Source organism: Micromys minutus (genome assembly GCF_963924665.1).
Source record: "Micromys minutus genome assembly, chromosome: 19".
NCBI lineage: Eukaryota > Metazoa > Chordata > Mammalia > Rodentia > Muridae > Micromys > Micromys minutus.
The window spans coordinates 16,175,985-16,192,292 of NC_137954.1; the positions used below are offsets into that span (position 1 = coordinate 16,175,985).

The 16,308-nt window shown below is 44.1% G+C and overlaps 1 protein-coding gene across 1 annotated transcript in view; it reads right to left on the reverse strand.

The window, feature by feature from the left end:
- Window positions 1-513: 513 nt before the first annotated feature.
- Window positions 514-16,308, reverse strand: part of PLEKHM3 (pleckstrin homology domain containing M3) — a gene marked incomplete at its 3' end in the record, with an annotated part of 150,081 nt that continues 134,286 nt past the window's right edge. The window contains exon 9 of the mRNA XM_080932667.1: window positions 514-691. Coding sequence (XP_080788793.1) covers window positions 514-691 — 178 coding nt within the window. The remainder of the gene's footprint in view (window positions 692-16,308) is intronic.

A 16,308-nucleotide genomic window follows, 5' to 3' on the forward strand; every position in this document is an offset into this window, starting at 1 on the left:
CAGTGTAGCTCTGCTCCTGATGCTTTCTGTTGTGTGGTTCTGCTTCCCTCTTCGTCTCTACTGAGGACCCTGGGGCCTAGAAGTGTCCATTCTTGTGTTTCAAAGATGGCCTTGGGAAGCAGATGACAGTGGCTCTTAACTCAGTTTCCCCAGCAAAGACTAAGCCTCAGTAACAATGCAAAGCTTGCTGCAAGAGGTGTTTCCTCCAGTACCTGTGCAGTAGACTGGCCCTCAGAGCCAGTGTGCGTAAAGGCGTCTTAACTACAGAGCAATGTGTGTAGATCACATTTGCTGGGAGCAAGCAGCTGAAATTCATGGCCAAGTGTAACTCAGCTATCTGTAGGAGTTCAGCCACAGGACTTTGTGGACTTCTTGGACAATGAGTTATACAGAGCATACGTACAAGACGTATAGGCGTATGTAATATAAATAAATAACTTATCTATCTACATCTAGCTGAAGGATGGGCACGAGCAGCCCCTTGGGTGGTGGTGAGGGCAGCCCGGCCTGTAGTCAGGTGTTCTGGTAGGACAGCTCGAACATGGTGCATGCCTCCTCCAGGCTTTCGTCCACGTTCAGCTGCCGCCAGAAGGACTTCTGCTTCTTCTGCAGCTCCCGTCGGACACACCGTGGGCAGGGCACAGACTTCTCTTTGCACTCAGAATGGAAGACAGCGCCACAGCTTTCACATCTGCAAAAAGCCAAGCACGGGAGCCATTAGCAAGACTGCAGCACAGCAGTGGGTGGGAAGGTGCTGGGGCGCTCTCTGGTCCTCTGGACATCCCTGTGCTTGGGAAGAGACAACAGGAGCTACATCTGTTTTCAAAAGGCTCAGTGTTGGATTTCACCAGGGACACATTTTCCTGTGACTGGAACTGTCCTCATGAGACTCGGGTGGAAGGGAGTCAGCACTGACCCAGTGACAACAAGCATACAGGCTTTGTGTGCCAGCCTCCTCTCCATCTCAGAGAAGGAGTAGAAACTCGGGTGAGTGGCTGAGAATGTAGCCTCCTGCCTTGGCAGCCCTGCAACTGCTCGCTCTACTCCAGCCCTCTTGCTTACTGCTTTCATGTGTCAGTTCAGGAAGGTACGGTGGGCATTTCCATTCTCTGCATGATGTCCTGGGACCCATTACTCTCTGTCCTTTTTAAAATTAGGAAAAATTCCCCCACTTTTAAAGGCCTACCTGTTGACCTAAGTGTGAACAAGGACGAGTCAAAGAGTGGGAAAGGAAACATTTTCTCACCAACAGGGCAGCTTTGATAGGTTATGGAGAAGAGACATTCCAGGTGGATGACTAGCTGCTTGTCTGGCCTGCCGGAGTCTGCAGAGGAGTCTGCCTGGAGCTTGTTTTCACTGTGAAGTTCTTAGTAATGACTAATGACCCTGGCCGCCCCAGCCCTGCTCCTGTGCCTAGAGCTCTCATTCTGCCACCATGGGCTGTGAAAGGGGACTGTTACCTCATCCCAGGAGCCCAGGGGGCTAACTACATGATCTTCTTCAGCCCTGACTAGTGTCACACACAGCTGTCTTCAGGACTCATCCCGGGCTTTTAAATCTTGGGACACTATACCCTAATGTGCCAATGTCTTACCTAAAGCACCACCAAGCAGGACTCAGTGGCCTGGCCCAGGGAGGGTCTTCTCACTGACTCACCCATGCCTGTGGAGAATTGTTGGGAAGGTCTGGTAAGAGCTGGCCAAAGGAGGCTTCCTGCCCCTAGCAGGTATCTGCTCCCAGCGCAGCTCTCCCATCTGAGGGGACAGTGGTTATTAAGATAATAAATGAAGAACCACAAATTGTTCCTCTATCCTTGATGTGTCCCCCTGGGGTTCCCATAAAGAAGTTCAGTTTCCCTCAAGGTAACTCCTATTGGTGACAGAGTACGTAGGTAGCACTAATTAAGGTAAGGGTGTGTCTTTAATGTAAGAAGCAGAGCTTCTCAATGTCTTAGTGTCTCCCTTCCCTGTGCACCATGCAAAGCCATCAGTGAGCTAGTAAGAAAACCCTCATCAGAACCAAATCCTGTTAGCACTCTTCTCTGAACCTTCCAGCCCCCAAAGCTGTGAGAAACACATCTTTAAGCCACCCAGCCTGTGGGTACGCTACCCTGCAGACCAAATGATGCCCTGGAGCAAGTGACCTCACCTGGTGAGCGTCGTTTCTTCCCAGGCTTAGTGGAGATAACAGGAGCAGCCATCACACTGGGATGCTGCAGGCCTTGAATGAGATCATGGGTAAAGTGTCCAGCAGTTCCTGGCCCAGGAGAAGCTGTGCCCCTCAGGCGTTTCTGGGAGGCCTCTCTACAGCCTGACTTCACTGTGTGGTCTGGATAGCCCCCTCAAGCCCTTCCTTTTACAGAGCAGAAAACTAAGTTTCCTAAAGGGCTACAGTGACCATTTCCTAGGCACACAGAGAGCTGGAGATAGAACTGTCACTGGGACTCAGGGGCACTGGCACAAGCCAAGGCTCCTGCTGAGCAAATACATACACCACGAGCAGTGTCAAGTCACTAATGTCTCTATAGCTGGGATGCCCTGGGTACACTGTTGCTTCCTTAATGAATCAGTTGCCTTTTTTCTAGTGCTGCTGACCACAACTGCCTCTTAACCATGCTTGCTGTGAGACAGCAATGAGCAAGTGCAGATGGAAGGACCGCAGAAGCGATACATCCCCTACAGGCGACTCTGATGCGCCTTCCTAGACACAGCTGGGTCACTTCAACGCCCTCCCTTTCCCTACCCCTCTGCTCCTGCCAGTCAGGACGAAGGTCAGAGCCAGGTCTGCTAGAGCCTCTGTCTGGGGTAGCTACCTCTTTGGGTAGTGGCTCTGTCCCCACTGGGTCACACCTTTGTAAGTTCCCATCATCAAATGACACTAATGGTGGCTTTATCAAGTGAATTTCCTCAGGGCTGGTCATGGATTTATACACCTAGGACCGTGGTCCTAGGGCAGTGGCTGATAAGGAGGAAACACCCAGTTCCCCAGTGCCACTCCCTTATCTCTGCTGATACCAGGCCTGCACTGAAGGAAGAGATTGAGTCTTATCAGGGATTTCTGGTGAAGAAAACCACCTATGGAGTGGTGGAGGATCAGTGCACCTGCTTGGTCTAGCCAAAGGTCAGTAACTGAAACAAGTGTGAGATAAAGAAATTAAGGAGTTCAAAATAGAACAAAGTCTTGTTTTCTAACAATTTGTAACCCTGGAGGCATTATTCAGCTGAGGTATGGATGCACGGATCAATGACATTCCCAACACAGACAATCACTTGTTGGCTTTCCTTCCGCCACTCTCTGATTTTCATTCTAGAGGCTAAGCATGCTGGCACACCTTTAATCCTCGTACCTGGGAGGCAGAGGCAGGTGGGTCTCTATGAGTTTGAGCCCAGCCTGGTTTATATGGGGAGTTCCAGGACAGCTAGAGTCACAGTGAGACCCTATCTCAAATAAACAACAAAAATCTTGAAAAAAATGGCAGAAAAGGGAAGAGAAAGAAACGTCTGTTCTTACAGGAGATTAGTAAAGGTCTGTAACAGGAGTGTGAGATGCAGAACAGCAGACAGCTCTACTCTCCCTTGGGAACAGGGCTCTATCACAGAGAGGTCTTACTTAGAAAGATGGTTGGCTCTAAGAGTTTAACTGTTCCTTCACTATCTTAAATGTGACTCAGGAGTGGGGAAGATGGTTCAGTACATAAAGTGCTTGCAGCCAGCCCTTCCTTTGTGCTGAAGACCAGAACTTGATTCCTAGCCCATCTGGCAATACAAGCCTGTCACCCAACCCAGGGGAGGCAGAGACTAGAGGATCCCTGATCTCACTGGCCAGCACATCTAGACAGATCAGTGAGAGACTGTGTTTTAAAAACCAAAGTGGATGATCCCATGGTTGACCTCTGACCTTCACATGTACCAAGCACACATGTGCAAAGACTCACCTCTCCACCTAAAATGAAAAGAAAGTAAGATTCACCCTACTCAACTTTTCAGAAGTCTGTCTTTTATACGAGGCAAATCTGTCATCATAATCATCTCTGACTAAAAACTGCAACAGGAAACATTTCAAATGAATGCCACCGTCTTTATGTCTGAGTCCCCTGGCCATGCAGCAAGCCACCAAACCAAAGTATCTTCATAAGATGCCACCGCAGGCAGTGTTTGCTACTGACCAAAGGCACACTGTGGACGGTCCCATTTCTCTCTTGTATGTACACTGCTTCATTAAGCCAGGAGTCTCAACCTCAGCACCACTGACATTTTAAGTGGGATTCTCTTCAGAGCAAAGGGTCTATCCTATCACTGTAGGGAGCTTAGCATCCCTGGCCTCTATCCAGTAGCCAGAGCAACCCTCCCCCAACCTGAGCTGTGACAATGAGCAATAGCTACAGGTACTGACAATGTCTGTGGGGCCAAAATAATACCTGCTGAGAAACACTGACCTAAATATCCCAGAGGAGTGCCCCGCGGGTTAACTGGCACCCTTCCCACCAGCTGGCTTACATTCTTGCCAACCAACAACGTCCCACTCAGTCCTCTTTTCCATGTCATGCTCAAAACTTATTTTCAGTAAAGCATGTGATAAAAAAAAATACTGGACAAACTAGTATTATCCTGTTGTTTGACATCATTTAGAACACCATTTAGGAAGTAAAAAGGCTTGGATGCAGGTCAGTTGTAGATAGCATGTCCAACAAGACCCTAGGTTTGATTCTCAGCACTGGAAAAGAGAAAGGTCAAAGGCCAGATGTGGGAGGTTGAGGCAGGAAAGTCGTAAAACTGAGACTCTATTTCCATAAGTAAAATCACATCACGCTCCATATAAACACCATGAGAGAATGCTGTGCGTCATTTGGTAACTCAACTTTTTACCAACTCAGTGCCTTTTCAACTCGATCCCTGAGCCGCCCTGGTTGGGTAGCTCTCAGCTGCACTTATTAGTTTTTTGGAAAAATTCACTGGGTAATTACTCTGTGGCCTTTCTATTCTTTCCTACTCTACCCAGACCACGAGGCAAATCAAAAGCAATTTATTTTTGTATGTACTTTATAAAATACACTGCTTTTATAAACTCTGAAGTTGCTTCATCAACTTCCACTGAGAAAGCAGATCAGTAGAGCATCCACGAGGACGCTGCAGATCATCCATGTATCTATGAGGGTGCTGCAGATCATCCATGCATCTATGAGGACGCTGCAGATCATCCATGCATCTATGAGGGTGCTGCAGATCATCCATGCATCTATGAGGACGCTGCAGATCATCCATGCATCTATGAGGACGCTGCAGATCATCCATGCATCTATGAGGACGCTGCAGATCATCCATGCATCTATGAGGGTGCTGCAGAGCATCCATGCATCTATGAGGGTGCTGCAGATCATCCATGCATCTATGAGGACGCTGCAGATCATCCATGCATCTATGAGGACGCTGCAGATCATCCATGCATCTATGAGGACGCTGCAGATCATCCATGCATCTATGAGGGTGCTGCAGATCATCCATGCATCTATGAGGACGCTGCAGATCATCCATGCATCTATGAGGACGCTGCAGATCATCCATGCATCTATGAGGACGCTGCAGATCATCCATGCATCTATGAGGATGCTGCAGATCATCCATGCATCTATGAGGACGCTGCAGATCATCCATGCATCTATGAGGACGCTGCAGATCATCCATGCATCTATGAGGGTGCTGCAGAGCATCCATGCATCTATGAGGACGCTGCAGATCATCCATGCATCTATGAGGACGCTGCAGATCATCCATGCATCTATGAGGACGCTGCAGATCATCCATGCATCTATGAGGACGCTGCAGATCATCCATGCATCTATGAGGACCCTGCAGAGCATCTATGCATCTATGAGGGTGCTGCAGATCATCCGTGCATCTATGAGGACGCTGCAGAGCATCCATGCATCTATGAGGACGCTGCAGATCATCCATGCATCTATGAGGACGCTGCAGATCATCCATGCATCTATGAGGACGCTGCAGATCATCCATGCATCTATGAGGGTGCTGCAGATCATCCATGCATCTATGAGGACGCTGCAGATCATCCATGCATCTATGAGGGTGCTGCAGAGCATCCATGCATCTATGAGGACGCTGCAGATCATCCATGCATCTATGAGGACGCTGCAGATCATCCATGCATCTATGAGGACGCTGCAGATCATCCATGCATCTATGAGGACGCTGCAGATCATCCATGCATCTATGAGGACCCTGCAGAGCATCTATGCATCTATGAGGGTGCTGCAGATCATCCGTGCATCTATGAGGACGCTGCAGAGCATCCATGCATCTATGAGGACGCTGCAGAGCATCTATGAGGAGCCGAATAAGGAGACTGATTTCTCTGTTCAGCTTGGCATGAGAATTTGACAGGACAGTGGCAAGTTCCTTTGTCTTTTGACCTTACTCTCTTCACTACTTCAGTTAGATGTCTAAAGTGTCCTCCAATATGCAGACTTGTGCAGGCAGTAGAAGCAGTTTGAGCACCTGCACTCTCCTTGCCCCATGCTCTGTGGGGGAATGAGTGCCAAGGAGCACTGGCTACTTCCTCTCCAGAAAGTCTCAGTCCAGTAAAGGTGTGTTACATTCCTCTGCGTGTGGTTTATTTGAGTTAGTTAAGCTATAAGGTAGGTTATATAGGTTAGTACAGACAGTCTCAGAGCTGCACTGTGGTGATCTGTGAAGGGCAGGATGGTACTAGTCCTGGACACAGCAAAATTGGCAGGAGCAGAAAGGAAACTGGAGATCTGCTTCTTTGAAAGCAAGCTCTAGAGAATATTAGTAATTATCTATACACTCTTGTTTGGGAGAGGTGTAGGAGTTGCCCACTATTTGGGGGCAATATAGGTCATATTTTGCTTCTTAAGAAGTATTGCTTGGAATAAAACTACCCATTTTATGAACAGTTTTGATCTAAATATTATCTTATTAGCCCATGGCAAGTAAGGGAGACATTCGTAATCTAGAAATCTAATCACCACAGACTGAACAGACACGTTTTATTATGGCTATCGAATCGAAGAACCAGAACCTGCTACAAACTAGCTGAGTTACATCCATCCAAGGGCAAAGGTTTGCTTCTCGAATCTTATGGCAAAGAAGCAAGAATTCCTGGCTGCAGACTGTTTCCTGTTCTGGAATGCTGATGATGTGAGACCAATTAGACACAGGCTAGATGGCTTCGTTTGCCCCCTTCCAGACTCAAAAGTGCACACAAGGAGGTCACAGGAAACTGCTAAAGGACACTGCCCCCACAGAGGTCACAGCAATGCTTCTGCTCCTTCTTGTTAAACTCTCCTCCTGATGCATTTTTATTTTTGGCTCAAGCATTGGCCTTGGATATTTCATTTGGATTAAAATTCAGGCTTTAGTTTGTTGGCTCTCTGACAAGCAAAGCGTGGGCCTTCAGAGCAGCATAGAGCCTTCGGCTGGTGAACAGGGTGAGCAGAAGACCGAGGTGTGCATTATGGCAAACAAGTGCCATTTAGGGGAGGCTGCCATGTGAGGCGCCCATACAGTCATGAGTGGTCACCAACTTTCCAGTAAAGTAGGAAGGCTATTTAAACTTTTTAGCTAAGTCAGGTAGCTACTGGAGCCTGGTTACTTTAATGTTTGGCTTGCCGTTTTCTCCTGTCATTGGGTATACAAATGGAAAAAGCAAAATCCAACAGTTCCTTAAACAGGAAATTGACCATGTATGAATAAGCCTGTATATCTGTGTATGTTCATACCTTATGCATCTATGTATGTGCATGTTGCTCAGTAAAATACACAGAATCTGTTATTAAAGGTCCTAAGATAAAATGAATGAAATACAATATAACAAATAAGAACACTGAGTAGGACCACTCTTTGGGGGGGAAGTAGAAAGATTAAAATAATGAGACGGTGACAAGCAATTTTAATAAGAAACTGACTGTGTGTTCTGATGAACGAGTGAGGTACCAGAAATCTGACGGTCCAAACAGCCCTCAACTTTATCAGCAGGAGCAGTGGAAGAGAACAAGGGACTTGGAATGTTGGTTAGTGGAGCAAAGGTCTCGAAAAGTGTACGCAAGTCCAGAGGCAGAGGGCATTGTATCAGAGGACAGCACATCTACACTTGCTCACTGAGATCCCACCCATCCCCCAACCCTTCCTTTTAAAATTTAAAATAGGCAGCATCTACTTGGCCTTTTTTTTTTTTTTTTTTTTTTTTACAGTGTTGTGGTGGTGGTTGTGAGTGTGTGTGTGTGTGTGTGTGTATAGACACATAAATTAGCTTTTAAAATCCATAAATAACTGTGCTTTGAGTTAGGCATTATTTGTTTTCCCATGTTTATTATGTCTGTCTCTAAGTTAATGGATATAATACAAAATGCTAACTGGTGGCTTTTGTGCTCCTAAGTTTTGGACTTGATTCCGGTTCTGTGATTTGAATTCTGGCCCTCCTCCAGTTAGTAGTTAAATACAACATAGTTCTTCAGGTTATTCAATACACACCTCAACTTTTGGAAAGACAATTGGCATGTCCTGTAATGATGCTTTTATCTGTCCTTTAAGCCGGAGTTAATTAAGGAAGAGCTTCCCTGATTGGAACCCACAAAGCACTGGGCTTTCTTTGGTCCTGGACTTTGAGTTTGTCAGCTAAGCTTGGCTAATACCTATTACAAAAGCTTTACTTACAATCTGGATTCAAAATAGAATGCAAACAAGGGTTAATTAATTCATTTGTTAATTTTGCTACCCTACTGGGGACATTAACTCACCATCATCCTTTGTGTAAATGCTCAATAAGTCTTTCCTGCTAATCTGTGGCCTGGGAGAGAAGTCAGCCATACTCTAGGGCATGTTTACAAGCACAACAAATCGGATGTGAATGAGAGAGAACCTGCGGGAAAGGGGAAGCTAGTATTTCTGACACTACATCTGCATCTTAAGGCTTACCAGGCAGTCACTATCATTCTCAAGAAAAAAATTGCTCACCGTTTCTTGGGATCATTTCAGGACAATAAATTTGCTGCTAGAAAACATACAGGCACTGCAGGAGGATTTAAACATCTCTGCCACTGTTCCAGGGCTGGGATACACTGTGGCTGTGGCTACTGGGGACCAGACACAGGAGCAGTGGTTCTTTGTACAGATTTCTGAGTGGCTCAAATGCCTGGAGGTTCTGGGACGGAGAGGGCTGAGTGCAGAATGCAGCCAAGGTGATGCAGATGACAAGAGATGACAGCAGGTGCTCTTGGCTCCCTGCACTTCTGTTGACTCACTGGTTTTATTTTCATTTAAAAGAAAAGTTTTAACTACGAAGTATTTATGAAAGATGCCTTTAAAAGGAAGTAATTCATCTAGAACTGACTGGGACTCACGCAGCACAGCTGAGTTCATCACTTAGTAGAGCCAAAGCAAGAGAAAGTTTGAGCATGAGTGTGTTAGAAAATGCACAGGAGGTTCAGAAAATAAGCCTAGTTTTAAGAGCAGCAAAAGTTGTTTAGGAATACAATCTTGGTTACTGGTCTGAATTTAGAAGGGACAAAGCAGTTATTACTTTTATTCCCCATTTATCTCCTGCCACGGATCCCATTTAACAAGACGAGATTACATAATTTACTCATGGTTTTTCTGGGCTAGTGACTAGACAAAGGAATCCCTGGGGAACTCTTCAGTTCAGGCTGCAGCAACAGCTGTGCCAATCACTGGCCTGGCTTCCTCCTGACTGTCTCAGGCCGTGGCCTGAGCAGGAACTGCTGGCCTGGGAGAGGGAATTGAGATGGAGTTGACCTGAGAGGGACATCGGTACTTCCTAGGTATAAAAGATGCACAGGCCTCCTTCCTAATAGTCTACCATAAATAGGCTTGGGCAGTGGAGGAGAATGTCACCTCTCTCATTGGAAGGTTAGACAGTCACGTCACCAGTGACTCTGAAGCCCTGGGTTGGCACTTGAAGACACTATCTTCTCTGCCAGAGAAATCTGTCTCTTTGCACTCTACATTTTGAAGATTTTTCTGTTCAATCGATGATGTCTGACATGTTGCTTTCCAGCTGAGTTTTTTTCATTTCAATTTCCTTTTTTCCTACCACCAATGATCTACTTCCTAGAAAGGGAAGTAGCGTCAACTCCCTTTTAACAGAATGGCTGAATCACACTTCGTCATCTTCCTACACTACAACTTCCAGTTTACATTAAATCTATGCAAATCTTTGTATGTTTCCACGGCTGGATCTGAGATCTGAACCAGCTTCAGGGTCACTACTTAAGTTTGTCTACTATGTTACTGATTTTATTGTAAGATGATTCACAAACTTCTGGCTTTCACATGAAAAAAAGATATACGTGTTGCTGTCTTTCTTTTTCCTCCTCATCAAAGGGCTACATGATTCTTCCCATTGGTTGTGGGAACAAAAATTACTGGAAACCACACCAAAGATGAGACTAGTTTAGGGTGGCAGTCTCTCATTCTACAAGATGGGCTTGTGGTTCTTCCAAATTTCAGGGCTGGTGCTCTGACAACAAGGTAAGACAGATAAGGCCACTGAGAGTCAGTGGCCTAAGCTCTGTGAGTTGTAGGTGGTGCTGGGTGACTTTCTAGCCTCTGTTGAACATTCTAGTCCTTGGCAGGTGACTACTGAGTTCTCCGTGGCTCTGTTGAGCTCTATGTCTGGCAATTTTGGTCCATATAGCAGCATTCATATAGCATGAGTATGCACAGTATCCGCTAAGTCTTTTTGTGCATTTTAAGGTTTTTGAGAGCATCAGGGATGGAAGAGATCATTACTGTCAGTGGTTATAGAATAAGAGCGTTTACGGCTGCAGCGCGGTTGAGTGGTTCAATACAGTCCTAAAGAGACTTAATGAAGACATGGTAACATGATAGTGTGTTAGGGGAGGTGTTAAAATAAAAAGATTTTTTAAATGACAACTTTAATGAAACTATCATGTCCATTCTCAAATTCATTGTATAGAAAATAATTACAGCATATAAACATACGTTACAAAACAAAGCCACCTTTGCACCTTTTGTAATTTAAAAGCACAAAACAGTTAATTTCAGAACAAACTGCTCGTCTGCAGTGTCAACATTTTTGTATGGAAAGGTAAACATTTCCTGTCTTCGCATTGTGTATTCAGGTTACTTATTTACAGTCCCAGGGGAAGAGAAAGTATACACTAGAAAGTAACAGAAGTAACCTAAAAGATGTTTTGAAATTAAATTTTCTGAGTAGTTTAGCCAAACTCAAACATTTCATATCTTCTCTCTGACGATAGAGGCTTCATTGCCCCAGTAAAACACATCTGTCCCTAATATAGGACAGGATGTTAGCCAATACTAAAAGAAAAAATAAGTCACGTATAATGGTAATGTCTACTTAAATAAAAACTTCCTAAAATAGTTTAAAAGCTGATTTTAAAGGGCTGTGATTTCAAGCTTTAAGATCACTGAAGTACAACATGAATAAGTTAAAATACAGTAACCCACTGTTCCCTCCTCACTCATTCATCAATCACTCACTGAGCAGTTGGTTACTCTGTCCTGCTCTAGACCAGGCAGAAAGCAAAACAGAACGAGTTCACGTTTTAAACGAATCTTACAAAATGACAGGTAGAATCACAGCTTGAGTTTGTATCTTAAGCTCCTCAGGTAAAGAGTGTCAAAATCAGTTAGCTTGCTTGAACATTATATAAAACAGCATATAGAATATCAATATAAAAATGCTAAATCTCAGGTCTAGAAAAGAAAAAAAACACTCATATCTTTTGTTAATCGGTACCATCTCCCTGAGATGTCCAGAAGGAAGGTAACATGTTAGGGGTCATGTAGCAACCAAGTGGCAGAGTTAATAATGTATATTTTTGTTCATCTCTTTCCTATTGGTAGTTCCGTAAACTAGTCTGTCTCTACTAATTATCTAATTCTCAGCCCCCTCTCTACCTGTCTTATTTAAAGGTTTTTTTCATACAGTATTATTCTGATTTAGTAATTTATTTTAATTTCATGTGCATTGGTATGTCACCGCATGTGTATCTGTGTGAGAGTGCTGGGTCCCCTGGAATTGCAGTTATGGACAGTTGTGAACCGCCACGTGTGTGCTGGGAATTAGCCAGGGCCTCTGGAAGAGTAGTCAGTGCTCTTTATAATGGCTGAGCCATCTCTCTAGTCCATAATGTGATTTAATAATTTTTAAAGCAATTGAAGTACTCACCAATAAACATTTACAGATTAAGTTTGATTATATTTGGAGTTAGAGATATGTGCTCAATGGAACATATAAGATTGTATTTCAACATGACTCCATTTTTATATGTTCATATGAAAATATAAAAATATGTGCAGAAAACATAATAATGTATGAAGAATTTCTTTATATTTTTGTGTCTTCAGTGTGTACCGATTCTTTTTACAGTTAGAAATAAAAACTTGATTTTAAACAATGATGGCTACTTTCTTTTGTAAGCAAGACAATTAGGTCATCTGGCATGTGTGCAGACAAGACCATGTAACCTAGCTACCTAATTAGAAACACAGTAAGGAACATGTCTTGACAGCAATCTACTGAGACGACCAAAGGTACTGATGCCCTCCCCATGAGGACTGTGGTTATAAATGTGCTTTATTTATTGAGAGGCTAATGGCATACAGGGTGGGGTCAGCCCAAGTTTTGTCTCTGTTAGCAGACATTCTGAAGTGTTTAGAATGAGAATATGGAGCCAGGCAAGGTGCAATGCTATTGAATATAGTTTTTGTTTGTTTTCTGATTTAGCAAAAGAAAATAAAAGTCTGCCTGATGCTGCTGCCAAACCACCCAGCACTGTGCTGGAAAGTTTGTTTTCTTTCCTTCAAATCAAGGAAACCATTCATTGACATAGCAAGTACATCAACACAAGGGTGGGTGGGCAGTTGGGAGACCAAAGAAGAGAACTGCATCTTGGTTCTCCTTGCTTTCTCCTGTCATTCACAAACTTTCTGAACTGTTCTCCTCTCCCTATATATATGCATGGTCTCTGTAGACATTGACGGTTCTACATCCGGACAAGTCTGTTAGGGAGCCATTAACAAAGCACCAGCATTTCAATCCTAGTCAGAAAGCAGCCAGCAGACGGAAGCGGGTGGTTTCCCAGAAATGGCACCCAGGAAGAGGATCCCAGGCTTCCTTTGGCTCTTTCTAAGATCACACACCTTAATACAATACTTCTTAAGTGGGCTGCTTCCCAAGAAAAGCCACAGAAAGGAAATATCATTAAAAAAGACTATAGACATTGGGGGTGAGTTCTTCCCTCCCTAATCCTAGCCCAGCCAAGGCTGTTGCCCTCTGTTGTTGAACAGGATGTAACAGGACTGCCAAGCACAGCCCACAAACCTGGTAATTAGGTGCACTGACAGTGTTTGCTTTGGAACCATTTACCAACAAAGGAATGTGTCAGGCTGATTAGTGAGAAAAGGGTATGTAATGTGTGTGTATTTAAGTCCACATGAGGCCATAATCCAGGAATTCAGTCTGTTTGAGCAAGGGCTCTCAGAAATGAAGGCTGAACAAATAGGAAGCTACGGTGGAACACTCGAAGCTTCTGGATAGCACTTCTTTCTTCTCACACTTAGTTCACCTGCACTCTCTCCCCACGCCCCCACAATGCAGACCAAACATTTAACATGCACTTGTCTTAAAAATATAACTGAACTAGATACATGGAAAACTTTTGTCAAGTTGCTGACAAATGTACAGTTTATTATTTTGGCACATATGTGACAGCTTTATTGGACATTTACTCTCCATATGTCCTGTTGTTGGGCAAGTAAAATGCAAATAGAACAATAGAACAACAGAAAAGACACAGCTTTTTTTTTTAAGACAGGGTCTCACTATGTGTTCTTGGCTGGTCTGGAACTCAGTATGTAGACCAGGTTAGCCTCAACTCACATGGATCCATTTGCCTCTGCTGGGGTAAAGGTATGCACCATCATACCTAATCTAAAAACACTGATTCTAATGCCACTACCCAGGCTATACTAAACAAACAAACAAAAACAGAGCAACAACAAAGCCCCGCGCCCCAGGTATTTAAGCTTCTTCCATGGGAGGAAGAAGCTTCCTTGTCACTTCGGAAACAAACCTTTCGTTCAGGTTTGCCTACAGTTGGGTATTTGGAACTCCACGTGTAGGTGAGTTCCAAAGAAGGGTAGGAAGCTCCATTGGAAAGAACAGTATCTATGCCTCCCCAAGCTTGGGTCCTTGGGGCGGGCAGGGTGCTAGGGAAGTTGATCGAAACTCACAACAGCATTTTCAACAGGTCTCGTATACCAGGAAGACTCTTCATGTCCTTTTGCATAAACTGGATGTTTTGGAGTTTGGCCAGATAGGTAAAAGTAACAGGCTTCAGGTTTAAGTTCCTTGGGAGGGATTTGTTTCAAAAACAGTTTTCCGTTTCCCTTTCTTATATGAATTAACCTGACAATAAAGCTCAGTACTGAAATGATGAGTTCTGTTTGGAGCCTCACTTGCTATGGGCATTTCTGTGAGGCCAATATTCATTCTTAAGATAATGTGGAAAGTTGTTGTGCAGTGTGGAGACTGGATGTGTGAGTGTGTGTTGGTACAACTGGTGAGAATTCAGTGTAAGTAATTTCAAGTGAGACACCCTGACTTCTTGGAGGAGAAAGCCACCAACCACATGTACACAAAGAGAAACTGGCAGGTCACGCTCAGTCTGTACTGCTTCTTTTTACTGTTGTCATTGTTATTACTGTTATCTGCTTTCATGTTTTATGACATTCAGTCACTGGGAAGCTCGGACTGGCCCGGAACTCAGTGTAGACCAGATTGGCTCCAAACTTAGAGATCTTCAGACTCTGACTTTCTGGGACTAAGTCTTACATTCAGAACTTAAAACAACAAACCCTTTTAGAAGAATAATGCCTGAGCTGCATATGTCTGGGGACACACAGGAAGTGTGTTATTCTCATGCCTTCCCAAAGGAATCCCTCAAAGGGCAGGTCAGTGGTTCCAACCCTGTATACAAGCTGTTCTACTCCATACTTCTGCAATGCTACTATAGACTGGGAAGCCTTCAATTTCTCTTAACTAGCTGGTTCATTTAAAAAATGTCGGCATTCATGAAGCAACACAATGAATATCTATGGAATGCATACACTAGAGGACACTAAACTCGGTGTTCTGTATAATCATATAATCTCCTTACCCACATCTGGATGTAGCTCAAAAGGATGCAGTAGTCAAAGAGTCTTGGAGTGCAATGTTTTCTCTATTTAAATACCAGTGGATACAACTTTCCTGTCATCTGAAAAAAATTTAGCCAAGCCAAATGTCGCAGGACAGAAGGTCATCACTGACTTGAGATGGCTGGCTGAGTTTACAGAGTGTTTCAGAGTCACTTAAGTGTTTGGGAATGGCATCTTCACAGACACAATGAGAATAGGGTGTCTTCTCAGCAGCACCAGGAAGGGTCCTTAGTAACAAGAGATATTAGTGAGGTGCGGAGATGACAGAAAGCCGTATAGGAGACAGTTTAAAGACTTAAAAGAATCTAAGTTCTGGGCCACCGTGAACTTCTGTGGCTTCTTTGCTCACATACTCATTGTTTTTCCTTAACTCTTCCTGCAGTATCTGCTAATCTGACTTGAAATTCTTTAGGGTTAGAGCTCTTATTTCTTATTTTCTCAGGAGTGTGTTGTTTCTATTTCTCTAGGATGTGGGGTTTTGCCATTGTCTTAGTGGAATGTTTGTTCCTCCTAAAGCCTTGCTTCTCTTGCATCCTCTCACAGGTAAGTGATGGATTAGGCTTAGTTACCGAATAGTCTTTCCATTGTATTTAAATCTTGCAGTCTGGACATTTAAGAGGTTCTTAAAGGAGATGGTAGGTGTTTCATTTGGGTCTGAGAAGCTTGGGATAGTGTAACAATCTGGAGTTAAGGTAAGGTACGCTTAGCTTCATGGATAACCTCACTGCCCAGGGATGCAGGGTATCAACCTTTCTCTTATCCCTGCCTCAATAGCCATTCCTCCACTTAACAGAAATGTGTATCTGCCCATCCCATTTGCCCACGGCTTACAGCTCCAGGTGTCTAAACTCCTGGGGCAAATAAAGGAACAATTGAGAAGCACATCTTCAGGGAGGCACCTTTAAAGGCAGATCTAGATATCTTCATAATTACTTAGGGTGTACCCTGCGGACTTCTTTGAAGACTTACAGAAGAAGCAGTAGTGTGTAATGAACTACGTGGATGTTGAGTCACATATAGTTAAGTGTTTTGTCTTATCTGTTGGGGCAAGTAAACAGTTTTCTCT